We start from the raw sequence: 16,929 nt of genomic DNA, 5'->3' as shown, positions 1-16,929 counted from the left end.
AAACTGAGCATTTTAGAGAGGTGGAGTTTCTCCGAAATGAGAAAGATGGGCAGAGGTTAATCAGAAAACTGAAACACAGAAATCTGTGTGCAAGGGACAAGGCAGAAAATCACTACTGGATGCCTGTGATCTTCAGGGCCTCAGGCAGCACTGCATTAAAAATGGGAATGATGCTATCATGGAAATCACTGCATGGGCTCGGGAACACTTCCAGAAATCATTGTCTGTGAACACAGTTCACAATGAATTGTCATTCACAATTGCAAATTAAAGCTCTATCATACAAATAAGAAACTATACGTGAACATGATCCAGAAATGCTGCTGTCTGTCTGGGCTAAAGACTTTCATCTAAAATTACTGAGAAAACGTGGAAGACTGTTCTGTGGCCGGATGAATTTAAATTTGAAAGAAATTTTGTAAACATGGGGCTGATGTCCTGAGCAATAAATCATATGGAAGTACCTTAGTTCCTTTGGAATTGTCAACTTGCACGTCTGGAAAAGTGAAAGGTATATCTAGATATCCAGAGATCTTTTCTAGGGATAGCCATGCATGTTTCTGCAAGACGATGCTAAACATGCCTGCCTGCACTCAAGCCCTTTAACCAACTGCAAACATTTGGAGCATCCTGGCACGAAAAACACAAAAAGACTCAGGACTGCTGAGCAGCTAGAATCCTGTATCAGACAAGGATGCAACAACATTCGTCTCCCAAATGTCCAGCAGCTGGTCTCCTCACTTCCCAGACATTTACAGACTGTTGTCAAATGAAGAGGAGACGCTACACAGTGGTAAACATGGCCGTGTACCAACTTTTTTGTTGCTGCCACCAAATTTTAAAAACTTTTTTTTTTTTTAAATTACAGATTACTTTTTACACGGCATCCCAGCTTTATTGGAATTGGGATTGGAGAAATGCAATGAGATTTGCATTACCGGTACCTCATCTCTTTGAAAAGACGTTGAGTCTCGTATCGCTTGCTTTTCCTGCTAGAACTGGTCAAAATACATTTTTTAAAATAATTCTTATATGTGTGTACTTGGATTTAAAGGCTGAAGCCCTTCACTTCTTACAAGTTTCGTATGGTTGCCACCAATGACGTAGGAGACAGCGTCCCCAGCAGAGAGACGGAGGCTGCCACCACTTTGCAGGATGGTGAGAAACTGGGATGCTGACACTGTATGGGAGAAAAGAAGTGGGAAGACGGTGCATTATGTGGATTTGAAAACATTATATGATGTAAGGGGATGGGTAGTGTGTCTGACTTTTCTTTTTCTTCTCCACGCTCTCTCTGTGTTTTCTTTCCAGTGCCTAATGAGCCTCCAGTGATTCTCTCAGTGAAGCCGACAACTACTACCTCAGTGCTGGTGCACTGGAAGGTAAGTTCAGACTTCTGACACACCAACAATCCCTGATAAACACAGAGCCGCACAACAAAACATATGGTTCGGGTGCACGTTATTTACTTATTTTGAGAATAAAACCCCTTACAGCCTCTGTGTTAATTTGTACTGCATGTGTTTTATTTCTTGGGTGTAATTATTGTTACAGTGGGGCAAAAAAGTATTTAGTCAGCCACCGATTGTGCAAGTTCCCCCACCTAAAATGATGACAGAGGTCAGTAATTTGCACCAGAGGTACACTTCAACTGTGAGAGACAGAATGTGAAAAAAAAATCCATGAATCCACATGGTAGGATTTGTAAAGAATTTATTCGTAAATCAGGGTGGAAAATAAGTATTTGGTCAATAACAAAAATACAACTCAATACTTTGTAACATAACCTTTGTTGGCAATAACAGAGGTCAAACGTTTACTATAGGTCTGTACCAGGTTTGCACACACAGTAGCTGGTATTTTGACCCATTCCTCCATGCAGATCTTCTCGAGAGCAGTGATGTTTTGGGGCTGTCGCCGAGCAACACGGACTTTCAACTCCCGCCACAGATTTTCTATGGGGTTGAGGTCTGGAGACTGGCTAGGCCACTCCAGGACTTTCAAATGCTTCTTACGGAGCCACTCCTTTGTTGCCCGGGCGGTGTGTTTTGGATCATTGTCATGTTGGAAGACCCAGCCTTGTTTCATCTTCAAAGTTCTCACTGATGGAAGGAGGTTTTGGCTCAAAATCTCACGATACATGGCCCCATTCATTCTGTCCTTAACACGGATCAGTCATCCTGTCCCCTTGGCAGAAAAACAGCCCCATAGCATGATGTTTCCACCCCCATGCTTCACAGTGGGTATGGTGTTCTTGGGATGCAACTCAGTATTCTTCTTCCTCCAAACACGACGAGTTGAGTTTATACCAAAAAGTTCTACTTTGGTTTCATCTGACCACATGACATTCTCCCAATCCTCTGCTGTATCGTCCATGTGCTCTCTGGCAAACTTCAGACGGGCCTGGACATGCACTGGCTTCAGCAGCGGAACACGTCTGGCACTGCGGGATTTGATTCCCTGCCGTTGTAGTGTGTTACTGATGGTGACCTTTGTTACTTTGGTCCCAGCTCTCTGCAGGTCATTCACCAGGTCCCCCCGTGTGGTTCTGGGATCTTTGCTCACCGTTCTCATGATCATTTTGACCCCACGGGATGAGATCTTGCGTGGAGCCCCAGATCGAGGGAGATTATCAGTGGTCTTGTATGTCTTCCATTTTCTGATGATTGCTCCCACAGTTGATTTTTTCACACCAAGCTGCTTGCCTATTGTAGATTCACTCTTCCCAGTCTGGTGCAGGTCTACAATACTTTTCCTGGTGTCCTTCGAAAGCTCTTTGGTCTTGGCCATGGCGGAGTTTGGAGTCTGACTGTTTGAGGCTGTGGACAGGTGTCTTTTATACAGATGATGAGTTCAAACAGGTGCCATTCATACAGGTAACGAGTGGGGGACAGAAAAGCTTCTTACAGAAGACGTTACAGGTCTGTGAGAGCCAGAGATTTTCCTTGTTTGAGGTGACCAAATACTTATTTTCCACCCTGATTTGCGAATAAATTCTTTACAAATCCTACCATGTGGATTCATGGATTTTTTTTTCACATTCTGTCTCTCACAGTTGAAGTGTACCTCTGGTGCAAATTACTGACCTCTGTCATCCTTTTAAGTGGGGGAACTTGCACAATCGGTGGCTGACTAAATACTTTTTTGCCCCACTGTATATATTGAAGCAGGAGAGGTCAGAGAGGAGAAAAGAAAGATTGGAAAAATGGCAGGAGGGCAAAGCAGGCACTAAGATGGACACACAGTCCTGAGATGGGGGGAAATGTTTATCTCTTAATGAGTATATACCAGCAGGAGAGATGTTATAGGGCAGAAGAATCCCTCAGCTATCAGTAACATTCAACAACACAGGCAAAAAAAGAGGGGAAGATGGTAAATAGAGCCTGGCTACTTCACTCCTTGTCTTTCTTCCTCTTCTACTTGGAAATGTCTTCTCTCATCCTTGTGGCTTTACGTCAAAGCAGAAGGAGGCAATGAAAAAACAAAGTCACCAGCAATTTCATCATCCTTTACAAGAGTGCCAAACCTACTGAAGCATCACTTTCTCTGTGCAAGTTACAGCCAGACCAATCCAGCAGCCCCTTAAAGTGGACATGCTGATAAAATACTGCTCTGCCAGCCTGTCAGCGTCCTGACTGTTGCTATACTACACAAAGGAAATGAAAATAAGCACACACACAGAAAGTTCTCAGAAGCTTAGAAATCTCTTTTTGAGAAAGCAGCATTGTTTTTGTTGTTTGTTTGTTTTAACACGTGCTTGTGTGTGTGTCTGTATGTTTCCAGCGTCCCAGCGATGACAGCGTTAATGGAGTTTTGACTGGATACCGGCTCTATTATAGAGAGCTCCCGGCAAACGCTTCCACTCTCACAGAAGCAGAAGTCCAGACAACCAAAAACAACACAAGTGCCCTCATTACAAGTGAGTACTTCTGCTACTAAAGGAAACAACTGCTCTTTACCCCCCCCCCCGGTCATCAGACTGTCTGTTATCAGGCTGTTGCTGGAGGACGCCTCGCCGTGGGTTAAATTTTTTTTCTCTGCTGGTTAGGAGAACCAGTATTGCATTAAAACTACATTCTGAATGCTATTTAAATTTATCCAGCAAGGATGCCAACATTGCCATCCTTTTATACACACCCACAATGTTCTATAACACTCTGCTGTCCAACTTCAGCATCTCAACCCAAACTACCGAACTAGCAGCCTCCGTTTGCAGCTTTTGATACGACGATGCTACCGTGATGATAATGGCATGTTTACCTTTTGCTGCGGAGATGGAGACAGGAAGGGGATGATTTGGTATGCAGTACAAGTCAAACTGTGGATGTGGTATGTGTTTTAACAATGAGGGTACTAGGAAGTAACAAAAACAGTTTTCTGACTAACAGCTATGGCTTTTACAAACAGCCTTGACTGGAAGTCCTATTAGATATGGCTAATAGCAAGCTAATTAAGCTAATGTTAGGTCCATGTGTTGAAAATGTATTTGTCAGATTTGGCTTAATGTTTCCAGTTAACTCAGTTTTTAACTCAAACCTTTTAAAAGGCTCTTAAATGTGGAGCTGATTGCTTCATGCTCTTCATGCCAAAGCTGCAGGTTTTTCTCTAAATCGTATAATCCCGCTGTGATTTGGATGTGTTGTATTTTTAAAAGTACAGAACGGGTAATCTAGTGCTGTCTCGAAACACTAGTTCTGCTTGCTCAAGTATAAACTTCCCCAAATCCAACGAAAAGCAGGACAGAGCAACAAATACTATCTCAAACTTAGGACCTGGAAACTATAAAACTCTGTTCCTCTGACTTTTTAATTGCTGAGTATTGATCTGACTGCAGCCCCTTTTACATTGCTCCAACATGTGGAGATGTAGAAAGCTTGCTGCATGCATTCATTAGATCATACATGGCTGGTTGAAGGTTTAATGCTTTGAAACTCTTGATTTTAGAAATTAAAGCGATTAACAGCTCCTGCTATTTGTAAAATCACAAAATAAGCCATAATGGAGAGGATTAAAAAGATCTTATTAATACTGGAACGCAAGGCTGGCATTCATTTTTAGTTTGAAAAGAATTTATTCAGATGCAAAAAGTATTAAAGAAAAGAAAATATGAGGAAAAAGTATTCTTTTCAGGCGTTTCATGCATCAGGGCTGAGATCTGGGATGAAACGTGTCACTGCAAGGACACATTGATCAAATGGCCGCCTTTGGACAGTTGTTTTTCTTACGAGGGTGTCCTTATTGCATTGTAACAAGGCAATAATAAAATATTATTATGCACTCTACAGCCCGAAGTGCTTTACGGTCGACTGATTATCTGTTTGACTAGATTGGCAGACGCACAATTGTCCCTCCACCCAAAGTCCGATGAGTCCGACGAGCACATCGAAGCATAAAAGTCTTTCAAACGTTTCCCTCTTAAATACGGGGATTTTATTGAATTGCATTATAATTGCTGAATTTATTGTTGAACTTGAAACTTTATTGATTCACTTTCCATCCATCTTTCTTTTACTCCTTCCAAGCCAAGAGCACCTTCAAGACGGTCAGCAGTGACTCGCTCACAGAGTTTGAGTTGACACGTAAGTAATTTATGACCAAACTCCAGGGCAATTTTTTAGTGCCAACGTTAAACAACTTATGTGCTTTGTAAGCGTGTTGTGCAAATACCTTTAATGCCAAGTTGTTTATCACTTCTTTGTAGAACTGAAGAAGTTCAGACGCTATCAGATTGTCATGACAAGCTACAATATCATCGGAGAGAGCCCACCCTCCAACCCAGTTGAAGTGTCTGTCGGAGAGGCAGGTGTGTGAAAACAGAGCTCACTCCACGCAGGCTGCTCATTTTCTTGTCAAACCATTTAAGTGGGTATTTAAATAAAAATTATAAAAGCATTTTAAGAAAGCTCATTCTTAACCTTGGAAGTTCCAACAACAATCCCAACTTACAAGCCTCCTCTGCGCTTTCAGTGCGTCCGTTACGTGGTCGTCAGCAGCAGATACAGAGCAGTGTCGATGGATCTGTCTACATTTTGGGCTCGTTAGCTGTCATGATTTTATCCAGAGCTTTCCGTGTGCTTTCAGACTTCATGATTAAATGCCTGAAAGCTGTGGAAAAAGCTTGAGCAGACCTGGAGTGTCAAAACCTAATTTGTTCCTGTGTGTCTGCTTTCTATCACTATTATCCAGTCCTTTGTTCTCTCTCTTTTTCTCTCTGTCATCCTCTTTCTTTTCTTTGTCCTGTCCATTCCTCCTAGTATGGGCCTTTGTGTGTGCGCGTGTGCGCGTACGTGTACATGCATTGAAATCCTGCACAAGGTCAATTGTTTTGCTGCGATGCCCCAACCTGTTTAACTTTCACTGGAGAGTCAAATCATGGATCCATTTGACAGACAAGAGTGCAAATAGATCCTCGCTCTCTTTCTTTCTCTCTCTTTCATACACACACGCGCACACACATACACACAACAAGAAGGCAGTTATAAACCACAAACACGAATGCAGGTAAACAGATTTGCACATTATGATAGTAGCGCTGGTACATTTTTGCAATTTCTCCCACAATCTCACACTCCCTCCTTCAGACCACTGCTGTATTCATATTCAAGTGGTGTGTATGTGTGTGTGTGTGTGTTTGTAGTTTGGTAGGCCATACATATCACAAGCAGGGGAGTGAGAGGTGAGGATAAGCAAGCGGAGCAGGAGGGGGAGGCAGAAAAGGCTGGAGGGGGATGATGAAATGGGGTGATATGGCCTTTTCTCTCGCCTCAGGTGCACACTGCCGAGTGGTGTTCATGCATATGTGTGGTACAGTAGAGTAACAAGGTACTGCCTTAGGCTCATTCTAATTGGAAGAGTGGAACAGATCTTCTCTACTTCCTGCTCTAACACACAGTTGCCGGCTCACATAGTAAGAGTCTAACGAAAATTCTCACCTGCTGCAGCTCCATCGGTGGCCCCGCAGTCCATCACAGTGTCCGCCGTGTCTCCCTCCACCCTGGAAGTGACCTGGGACACGCCCCCACTCGAGACTCAGAACGGACTCATTCAAGGATACAAGGTGACACACAGACAAACACAGAAAACCATGCGTGTACATGCAAAGACTAATTTTGCCCTTGCATCAAAGTATTTAGCATGAGTGCCCATGTGAGAGAGAGGCACAGAGAGCTGGCTCTGTATTTAAAGTATCTCTCTTGTCTTGACTTGGAAGGGTTTTGCTCTGTTGCGCCTTCAAGTGTCGTGTAGGCACACGAGAGAGAGCAAGAGAATTAAGTTAAAGGAAGAATCTGAATATCCTTTAATGGTTTCAGTATCACTCCTCTGGCCGTCTCTCCCCCTCAACTCCCCTGTCCCACCCTCTCACTCCTAATACTTCAAACACAAGGTTATCTGTCCTGCTTTAGACACATTGATTTTTGCCAGAGCAGAGGTAGGAATGGAGAAGAAAGAAGGGAATGTAATATTTGCAGAGTGAAGGAATGAGACGTGCAAGTGATCCCCATAGAATCCTGATTAGAGCAGCAGATCGAGGGAATATGTTTAAACTACCAGAGATGGATGGACACAGGGAGGGGAGTGTGAGGCAGAGGGGGTTAAGGAGATTAAGATGAGAGGAAAGAGAGCAAAGAAAGAATGTTTAATGAATTTATAGGTTCTCACTTCTGTTAACACGCTGGTAGATGAATAGCACAGAGAGCAGGTAGGACTTTAGGTAAACTTCTTTGCAGAAGTATTTTTGCTACGGTGTAATCGCACAGTATGTAGTTGTAGCTCAAATATTAGCAAAAGACATAGTTTGATATCCTTGCGCAGTGTGGGATCATGGGAGTTATTGGTCTTCACCATCATTTCCAGTGAAATTCTAATGTGACAAAGGAAAAATAAAATCATATTTACTGATTCAGTTCAAGTCAGTTTTATTTATATAGCACCAAAATACAGCAACAGTCACCTCGAGGCGCTCGCAGAGAAAACCCCAACTATCTAACAGCCTCCCTGTGACCAAGCACTTGGCGACAGTGGGAAGAAAAAACTCCCTCTTAACAGGAAGAAACCTCAGGCAAAACCAGGCTCAGGCAGGGGCAGCTTTATCAAAACGTTTTAAGCACAATCTTAAAAGTAGAAAGGCTCCTGGCTCCCCATTCCTGAAAGCTGAAAACTCTCCATCCTCCCACAACAATCTGAGAGCAAAGTGCTCTGCTGGGGTGATACGCTACTACGAGGTCTTTGAGATCAGGTGGGGTCGGTTTATGTGAGGAGAAGGATTTTTATTTTTTTCTGGATTTAAGAGGGAACCAATAAATAGAAGCCATTATGTTGTCCAAGAGCTACAGATAGACCATACGGGGACCAGCTGTTTTCCCTGTGGCCTAAACAATCAAACTTCATGAGTGTGAAGAGCATTGTTGTAACCTTACAGTATGCACGAGTAAACGGGACATGATGCCACTCAGGCAGCTCCCTTTGCCACAAACAGCCTTTTTACTGGAAAAATATTTCTTCCTCTTTCAGCTGGGGCTGAACACAGTGATGGATTTGTAGAAGTACACATTAGTCTAACAGTGCATTGCAGTGGATACGCACCTTGGTAGCATTATTAACAGCAGGGAAGCTTTGTTAATGCATCAAATAGATGTTGTTGCTGGATGGGCTTTAAAGGTTCTTTAAAGGTTCAGGCTCTTTACCGTGAATGTTTTTGGGAAATGCAAGTACACAAGTAAGTCAAAAAAACACTGTGAACAGCAGTTGAGTTGTTTTTAGACGTTCTAATGTGAAAGTGTTTTGTATTGTACCTTTAGTTGACTGAAATGCTGTAGAGAGCTTGTCGATCACATTGAACATTATGAGCGAGGGGTAATGAGTAATACCCAGCTGTGCCTGGTCCTGTTGAGCAGAGATATAAAAGGTTGCACTTTATAAAATGTTAATCTGGCCATCAATGACAAATTTTTAGATATGAATCAGTCCTTTGTTTGCAGGCTTCAGATTTTTCTCTGTTTTTTTTTTTCCTTTCTAAGATAATTACAAGCTTACGACATCCATCGTGATATTCCCACAAAAAATAGGTCAGTCATTTGTAACAGGAATGATATAGAAACAAAGCCTGGAAAAGATAAGATCCATCCATCCTAAACATCCTTCAACAAAAGAAAATGGCTGGAAAATCCATTTAGGGTTCTTGATCTTATCAAATAATATCCCGATCATTTTCATCCATGACAGATTCAAATTGTTTTTAGAGTAATCCTAAGTGTCTCACACTCCTACTGAATACCAAAATAGAGCCACTAAACAACAGTGGAGTGGATTACAAAGTGACCTGGACCTTTTACAGCCATTCCTTTAAAGTACCACAAGAGATACTGCCTATTTTCTAAAATGAAATTTTTAAAATGGAAACCCTCCCTTTTGCAGGAGGTAATACATTTTGATTTTAAATTGAGCATATGGATGAGTAATTCTGTATCTCATTATTCTAAGAGCATGTGGAAGGACAGCCACGGTATAATGCTGCCCTCAAGTGCTACTCGAAAGCTGCTACCTCCAAGTTCGGAAGTTGTAAAAATAGCTTATGGTGCTCGGTAGTGCTGTCTATATTAGGAGCAATAACAAAATGGACCCCCTTTGCATCGCTCCTGGCTGTGTTTAACTTTTTACACCAAGCTGCATGGAGACAGTTTTCGGAAACATTGAGTGTCTTAATTTGGCAGAAAAAGCATACGTGCATTTAAAAACAGACCTGGTAAAAGTTGCTGTTCTTGTTGCCTTTCATTGCTTTATAAAGAATTTAAGCAGATCTATCATAATCTTTCATACTGCTACATGATACTGATGCCAAATACATCAAATTTATCATATTATTATATCTAGCAGTCCCAAACTTGGTATGCATCTTTATGGTCCAGCACATCAATCAAAGCATGCCAGTAGACCAGTGCGTCTGTGCTTATAAAAGGCCACAATTTCTTGAGATTGAGTGAGCAGAGTGTTCTTCATGATTAGATACGCGGGTGGTTGATTGTCCTTGAATGCTTGTTGGAGAAAATGTCCATGCTTCAGCTGCATAAATTCATTTCCAGCAAAACTGTGCTCTGATCCTTATTTGGTTTCTTGTGATTATTCCATTTAAAGCTGAAAAATTCCATCTAAAAGATGGTGGCTTCTTTGCAGTTTTCTCATTTCACTTTAAAGGTTCTTGTGTAGCTTTATTTCTAATGTTAAGACACTATTAACAGAGTCGTGTGTCAAATTTGGCAAATGTGTCGGGAACGTCCTGTCATTTCCTGTCATACAATCGGCCGTTAGTGTTTTTTTAACTAGAGAAATATTCTACATTCTGCCGAGACTTGCGCGTAAATCTAACGGACGCTACGGTGTTTTTAATGCACCGAATAGATTTTCTGACAGGATGTGCTTTTGAATCACTGCTTTCTGGTAATAAGATAGCAAGTATATTGAGTTTTCTCTCTAGAGGAAGCTCACCTGAAATTAAAAATGTGTAGTTTCATCAAAGTCAGTTCAGTAACACATTTATCAAGGTACCGCAGCTGCACAAAAATTTTGGCTTTATTAAAATGTAATGTATGCATGCTATAAGCTACAAGACTCATGGTCTTAATATTAATATTGATCACATTGTGCGGGGACAATAGTTACGTAACCTTTGTTCTGTTTCATTTTAGTCATTGCCAGAGTAGCCTATATGTCTTCATTACTGGCTGATGTCATAAAACTTAATGGGCACATCTATGATTATTGATTATTCCCACGAGTATGGGCGGTCTGCAAATACATGAGGCTAAATGGCCATGTACCTTTAAAGTGTCTTTAAACGCTTCACAGAGGGCATTAGGATTGTGTTGTACATATTTGAACTAGACCTAAATTAAATACAGTGCAATAATACAGTAGCACCTCACACAGTTTAGATTTAATTGCTCAAATGTGAAGCATCCATGTTTATGCTACAGTCACAACACGGAAAACAGTGGTTGACCACAGCACAACCAGAATTATGTGCACACAATGATGGGTACCAGATTGAATGAGGTCAAGTTGGCAGTTTTATGCAATCAGCAAAAAATCTGATGCTCTATTTAATTCACATTAAATAGATTTAAACTAGAAATAAAGAAATTTCTTCACAAATAGTGACATAGTTGCTGCAAAATGACGTGCTCTGCAATCTGGCTTTTAAGTAGGAATATAACCCGAATGAAACCAGTGCAGTCAGTTGAGATACATCCCAGATGAGTTGCATTCATCAACACAGATGGACTCAGACTGATTGCAACAGTCTATCTGAGAGTGATTGCAGTCGGTCTGACACTTACTGCAACTGTTTGGAGACAGGTTGCCTTTCAGCAGGCGATTGCACAACTACCGGTACTTACAATCAGGCGCCAAATGCATAAATCACGCAAGGAGGTTGCTCAATCTACTGTGACTGAACTAATAGCTTTTTAAAGACATCAATTCTGAAGTATGGCAACCTGCAGCATTGTACTAAAGTACTAAAGGTCCAATTAGGATACTTTCAAAAATAACAGCACAAATATTTTTTATTTATTAGTTAATTTCGATAAGTGCAACTAAGCCAAGTGCAACAGCTTGTGAATCACAAACAGAAGAAAATGAGAAATGAAGTGATGCCGACAGAGTTCCTGTTCTGCGTTTGTAGATCCACTACTGGGAGAGAGACCAGCAGAACCAGAGTGAGAAGGTGAAGGTGATTTTTGTCCCGGACACCCGTGTGCACCTCACTAACCTGTCCAGCTACACATCTTACCTGATCACACTGACAGCCTTCAACATGGCTGGAGACGGACCGCCCAGTGACCCCCGCGGGGCCCGGACCCTGCCGTCAGGTATGTAGTGATGATAGTTCAAGTCCCTGCAACCAAAGCAGCATCAAATTTTCTGATGTCTTTTTTTTTTTTAACTTTCTCATCCTTTATGTGTCTGCAGCTCCCAGCCAGCCGAGTCTCCTGTCTTTCTCTGAGGTGACGGGAGGAAGTGTCAACGTATCCTGGGGAGCTCCACTCAGTCCTAATGGACAGGTGGAAGGCTACAGGGTCATTTACGAGCCCACTTCTCCTATACAAGGTGTGCACACACATATGCACACACTCACAGGAGTACATGTTGATTCTTGTGCTGACACGTCTCTTCGATTGTCTGCAGGGGTGACTAAATTGGTGACAGTTGATGTGAAAGGCAGTTGGCAGCGGTGGCTGAAGGTTCGGGACCTGATCAAAGGAGAAACTTACACTTTTAGTGTTCAAGCTCTCACAGTCAGCTACGGCCCACCAATACAGGCAAACATCACTGCTCAGCCTGTGAAAGGTATGATTGGCTGTATAGAGTCATGTTAGATTCAGCTAGAGATTGCAGTGTATTGTACATGATCGGTTATTGAGACAATTAGAGAAATTACATGGTCAAAAAAATCTGTAAAATGTGCTCATCACAGTTTCCAAGTTTTCAAATGTCTGCAATAATGGAAAAAAGGGGTTTAAAAGATGATTTTATCTTTGAGATCATTTCTTTGTCAACAGCAAAACGGGTGAGGAAAGATGTTGATCTGAACAAAAACTCACATGTGCCACAGTACATGTATTTTCCGCCAAATGTTCTCCCCCGCATGCCTCGGGATGCTGCAGTACAACGTTACAGTAACAGTGTGACCCCGAGCGATGAGGTTTTAGCATGTCAAAAAAAAAATGTAAAAAAAGAACAGGCTTGTTCCTGTGCACACTCCTGACTTGATCCAACTTCTGTGATGACCCCTGGAACTCTTCCTGGTCCTAACTTTCTCCTCCTGGTTTTGTGTAGGAGGTGTGTGTAGAGTTTGAGATGCAGGTCCCAAAATCCGACACACTTGTTAGCACTTGGCTAAGTGTTTTACAAAGGGCTGAGTGCTAACCTTCTCTCTCTCCCACAGCAAGCAGGGGCTTGGCTGGTTCAGGGTTTTTTTTGCTTTCTGTTTAACTTTTTTTAGATACTTCATCACTTACTTGCACCCACACACTCACCACATTTCCGACCTGCCTGTTCCACTTTTCTTTTTAGTTTATTAACTAAATAAAATTAGTTTACTTCAGCTCTGTATTTTGCGTGGTCTTTTGTTTTGAGCTAGTTTGGTGTATGAGTCTTAGCCTTGGACATTAAAAGACCAAAGGTGGGTATTGTGTAAGTTTGAGGTCAGACAGGGACCTCAAACAAACAGCCCTACTGGAAGAGGTCCAGAGGTGCACAAAGAAATGACTTTGAAGGGGAAATTGATAGATATTCTGCATTTTACTTAAAAATGATGACAACACACACTTCTAAGTATTTACATGTAAATTATCTTTTCACTGATTGGACGTAGGGAAGTGGACTGCGTTAAACATGGCATGCATATTAAAAAATCAGGCACTCTGTTCCTCTCAAACTCATATGACCTATGAAGAATTTAATCTGTAATAGATCACAATGGTCTTAGTTTATTATTTGCTGGCAAATGAAGCCTGCAGATCATGTTATTAGATTATTCTGTGTAATGTAATGTCACATTTATTTCCATAAATTAATAAACTAACCAGTGTTATGGTTTGTTTCCAGGAAATGAAAATGCATTAAGTCATAAACAAGACTGAATGTGTCCCTTTGACAGGCTCCCCTGGGTCACCCATGGACATGTCCATCACCAAGACTTCCTCTGACCTCACTATCCAGTGGTCAGAAGGAGACGTCGGTGAAGCCTCTGTTACCGGATACACTATTGAGGCTCGTCCCTCAGGTGAGCACGAACACAGACGGCACGCGCGGGTCAGCCTTGACTCATTTGACACGCATCTTTTTATCATCCGCGCTAATTATTTTAATTAATAGAGGGCGAGCTTAAACACTACACTGCTCCGAACCGTTATGAGTGCAGGTTTCTCCGAATTCACAGAGACCTGCTGTGCAAATCAAGTCAGCCACAATTTTCTAATAAAGATTACCAGAGGTGTAATAAAGGAAGGGAACGTGTGTGTGAAATAGTTTTCAGCACTCTGCAGGAGAGCGAGCCGAGACTGTGGTATAATTCTGCTGCTGATAATAACGGATATGCCCCTTTCATTAAGGGTAATAACTGTGATCACTGTCATCACCACATTATCATCATCATTATCATCTTTAATGTAATCTGACAATTTATAATTTTGTTTAATCACATTTAAACATTGAAAAAGGCCCGTCCATCAAAACACAACTCTCTCTCTCACTCTCTCTCTATTTCCCCCACTCTCTCTCTCTCTCTCTCTGTAGATGAGGGGGTGTGGGATTCCTTCATCAGATTTCTCCCTCCGAGCAGCAGGTCTGTCTCAGTGCCGCTGGAGCGCCTGAGGTCGGGGATCAGCTACGAGTTCAGAGTCATCGCTGTTAATAGCTATGGTTATGGACAGCCAAGTGCACCCTCTGCTGCTCTCGCTGGTAAACACACTCTGACACACACGCGCACACACACGCACACTGCTGGAGACAAGGCTAATGAACAGCTCCACAATGCCTAACAGTCTATTGGAGACAGTGTGCTGGAGGGTAACTGCGATTGTAATGTGGTTTTGCTGCCACCTAAAGGCAGAGTCACACAACTACACCTATGTATTCAAATGATTGGACAGGCGTCACATAATTCACAATTTTTCAATGCATTAAATCATTTATGAAAAGTCTTCTGTACAGAGTAAAGTATTATTTATAAAGTGAGGGATACTGCTAGATGGACTAAAGCATGTCCCTGATATCTGTCCCTCCGCCTGCAGCGATGTCGGATCGGCCCTTCTACGAGGAGTGGTGGTTCTTGCTGGTCATGGCATTGGTGGGACTCATCCTCATCCTGGTCCTGGTCTTCACGCTGCTGCTGCATGGACACAGCAGCAAGTACAAGGCATGCGGGGCAGGTGTGTGGCTCTGATGCTTTCGTGGTGTCCGAGCAGCGGGATGCATTAAGCTGTGTAGCAACAAGGAGACTTGTTTGTTTAGCTTCGTTATAAAAAGGATCCAGTTTTTTCTGCCTTCAGTCACACTCAGATTGTTCCTCTCAGCCTCTGCAGGCTTCTCACATGGATCGTCCACAGATTCATTAAAATATCTTCCAGTTATTGTTGCAGTTGGTGCATGCTTCTGCACATTTATTCTGATTTTAGATCTTCTTGCAATATTGTTTCCTTTCCAAGATGATTTAGGATAAGAGGCACCCTGGAGCACCTCAGTGAAAAACGATCCCCCTAAAGCCCTCTAATAGCAGTAATTTCTTGTCATTTAGGGACATAGCTTTAGGTCAATACAGAAAATAAGCAGACTTTTGTTTTAATTGCACAAATGCCTGCTTATGTCACAGCTTGTGACATAAAACTAAACTAAACAGACTGTGGAATGACACTGAGCAGGAAAGATCATGTCTCCTGTGACTTTCAGCACAATAGACACAATAACCTGCATAAGTTGAGTCTTGGTTTTTGTTATTTTTAATATTTATGTTTTTATGCAATATATTTCACAAGTGGAAAATTGAACGTGTTCTCGACGCAGGTATTTTGAAAGCCCAGTATTCTAACTCGCACTGTTAGATATTCAAATGTGGACTGCTCTGTTATATTTCAGCTTCCACAGGTCAGTGAGAGAGATCAGCAGCTCTCGAGCCGGAGGGTTGGAGTTTTAGTCATGGATGATTACTAACGTGCTGAAGAACAAGCTCCCTCCCCACAGTAACAAAGCACTCTTAGTTTACCCAGTTACTCTGTTGAAGCATGTAGAGGCTTCGCTTCCTGTTTTCCTCCCCGTGGGCCTCTGTGTCGCAGTCACTTGGTGTGTGTGTGTGTGTGTGTCCAGGTTACATCAGGACAGCTGTTAGCCAGAGTTGCCACAGAAACCCTGGCACAACCTCTGGGCAGCAGATCAAACAGGGTGAGGGAGGTGGTGTAGGAGGGGAGGGAGAGCTGCGCATATGACCCCGTAATCAGAGTGAATAAAAAGCTGGAGTCACGCGGCAGCAGACTGCATTTCTGATTTCTATTTATTTATTTTTTTGTGCAGCAGCTCGGTGTGTTCCACTAATATTTCCCTCAATTTAAAACATGATATTGTCTCCTTTTATTGCTTCATTTTTATGCTTATTGGTGGGTAAATGATTAAAGTTTCCTGTGCTGTTATTGCCTGTCTGCCAAATTCACATCCCACTTTGATTTGCTTCTAATTTGGAGGCTTGAGAGGTAGCTGGATACATAACAAATAAACAGGAGATTGTAAATAAACCCGGTGCAAGAAGAAATCCCAGTATGTGGTGCTGAACCACTTTGAATTTTTAATATTCATCTGAACCAATTCCATCTATTTTGTTTTGTTTTTCGCCTTTAGGGAAGCACGTGTCCACCGCAGAGGAGTCTGTAACGCTGGACAATGGAGGTTTCACAGCTCTGGAGCTTAACAGCAGGACGCTCAACACCAAGAACTCCTTCCTGAAAAAGAACGGGACCAGGTGAGCACTCACCTCTGTCACACGGGCGCAATCCAGGATTTGATCAAAACATGACAGATTTCATTTCTTTGTGTATGTCCAGGTCTCCTCCAAGGCCCAGTCCAGGTGGACTTCACTACTCTGATGAAGATATCTGCAACAACTACAATGGAGCTGTGCTCACTGAGAGCACCACACTCACTGAGAAACCCACTGAGGTCTCTGAGTCAGAGGTATGTCTTTCTACCTGTCTGCCTCTCCTCCTCTTAGTTACACAGTTTAAACAGAGCGTTCCATTGGCTCATGTACTTCATATATATTTGCTGTTTGTTAATTGTTTTGACGTCTTGATTTTTCCATATCATGACTTTATATTGTACAAAAGTTTTCACAGACTGCATAGAGCGCTGTTAAAAACTACGTTTATCCTCACTGCTTCCATC

At 42.2% G+C, this 16,929-nt stretch overlaps 1 protein-coding gene across 3 annotated transcripts in view; it reads left to right on the top strand.

Moving 5' to 3' along the window:
• LOC120728643 (protein sidekick-1-like) overlaps nt 1–16,929 on the top strand; it is a 282,587-nt gene that overhangs the window by 261,950 nt on the left and 3,708 nt on the right. For all 3 annotated transcript variants that reach the window (XM_040023681.1, XM_040023682.1, XM_040023680.1), the window contains 14 exons: nt 1,055–1,158; nt 1,312–1,382; nt 3,784–3,919; nt 5,523–5,579; nt 5,702–5,803; nt 6,942–7,057; nt 11,681–11,867; nt 11,968–12,105; nt 12,184–12,345; nt 13,658–13,783; nt 14,296–14,460; nt 14,793–14,930; nt 16,387–16,507; nt 16,590–16,719. In XM_040023681.1, the coding sequence (XP_039879615.1) occupies nt 1,055–1,158; nt 1,312–1,382; nt 3,784–3,919; nt 5,523–5,579; nt 5,702–5,803; nt 6,942–7,057; nt 11,681–11,867; nt 11,968–12,105; nt 12,184–12,345; nt 13,658–13,783; nt 14,296–14,460; nt 14,793–14,930; nt 16,387–16,507; nt 16,590–16,719 (1,753 nt within the window). The remainder of the gene's footprint in view (nt 1–1,054; nt 1,159–1,311; nt 1,383–3,783; nt 3,920–5,522; nt 5,580–5,701; nt 5,804–6,941; nt 7,058–11,680; nt 11,868–11,967; nt 12,106–12,183; nt 12,346–13,657; nt 13,784–14,295; nt 14,461–14,792; nt 14,931–16,386; nt 16,508–16,589; nt 16,720–16,929) is intronic.

The sequence above is a fragment of the Simochromis diagramma genome, unplaced genomic scaffold (assembly GCF_900408965.1).
Source record: "Simochromis diagramma unplaced genomic scaffold, fSimDia1.1 OVJJ01000302.1, whole genome shotgun sequence".
Lineage (NCBI taxonomy): Eukaryota > Metazoa > Chordata > Actinopteri > Cichliformes > Cichlidae > Simochromis > Simochromis diagramma.
This window is presented reverse-complemented; position numbering and strand designations above follow the sequence as displayed.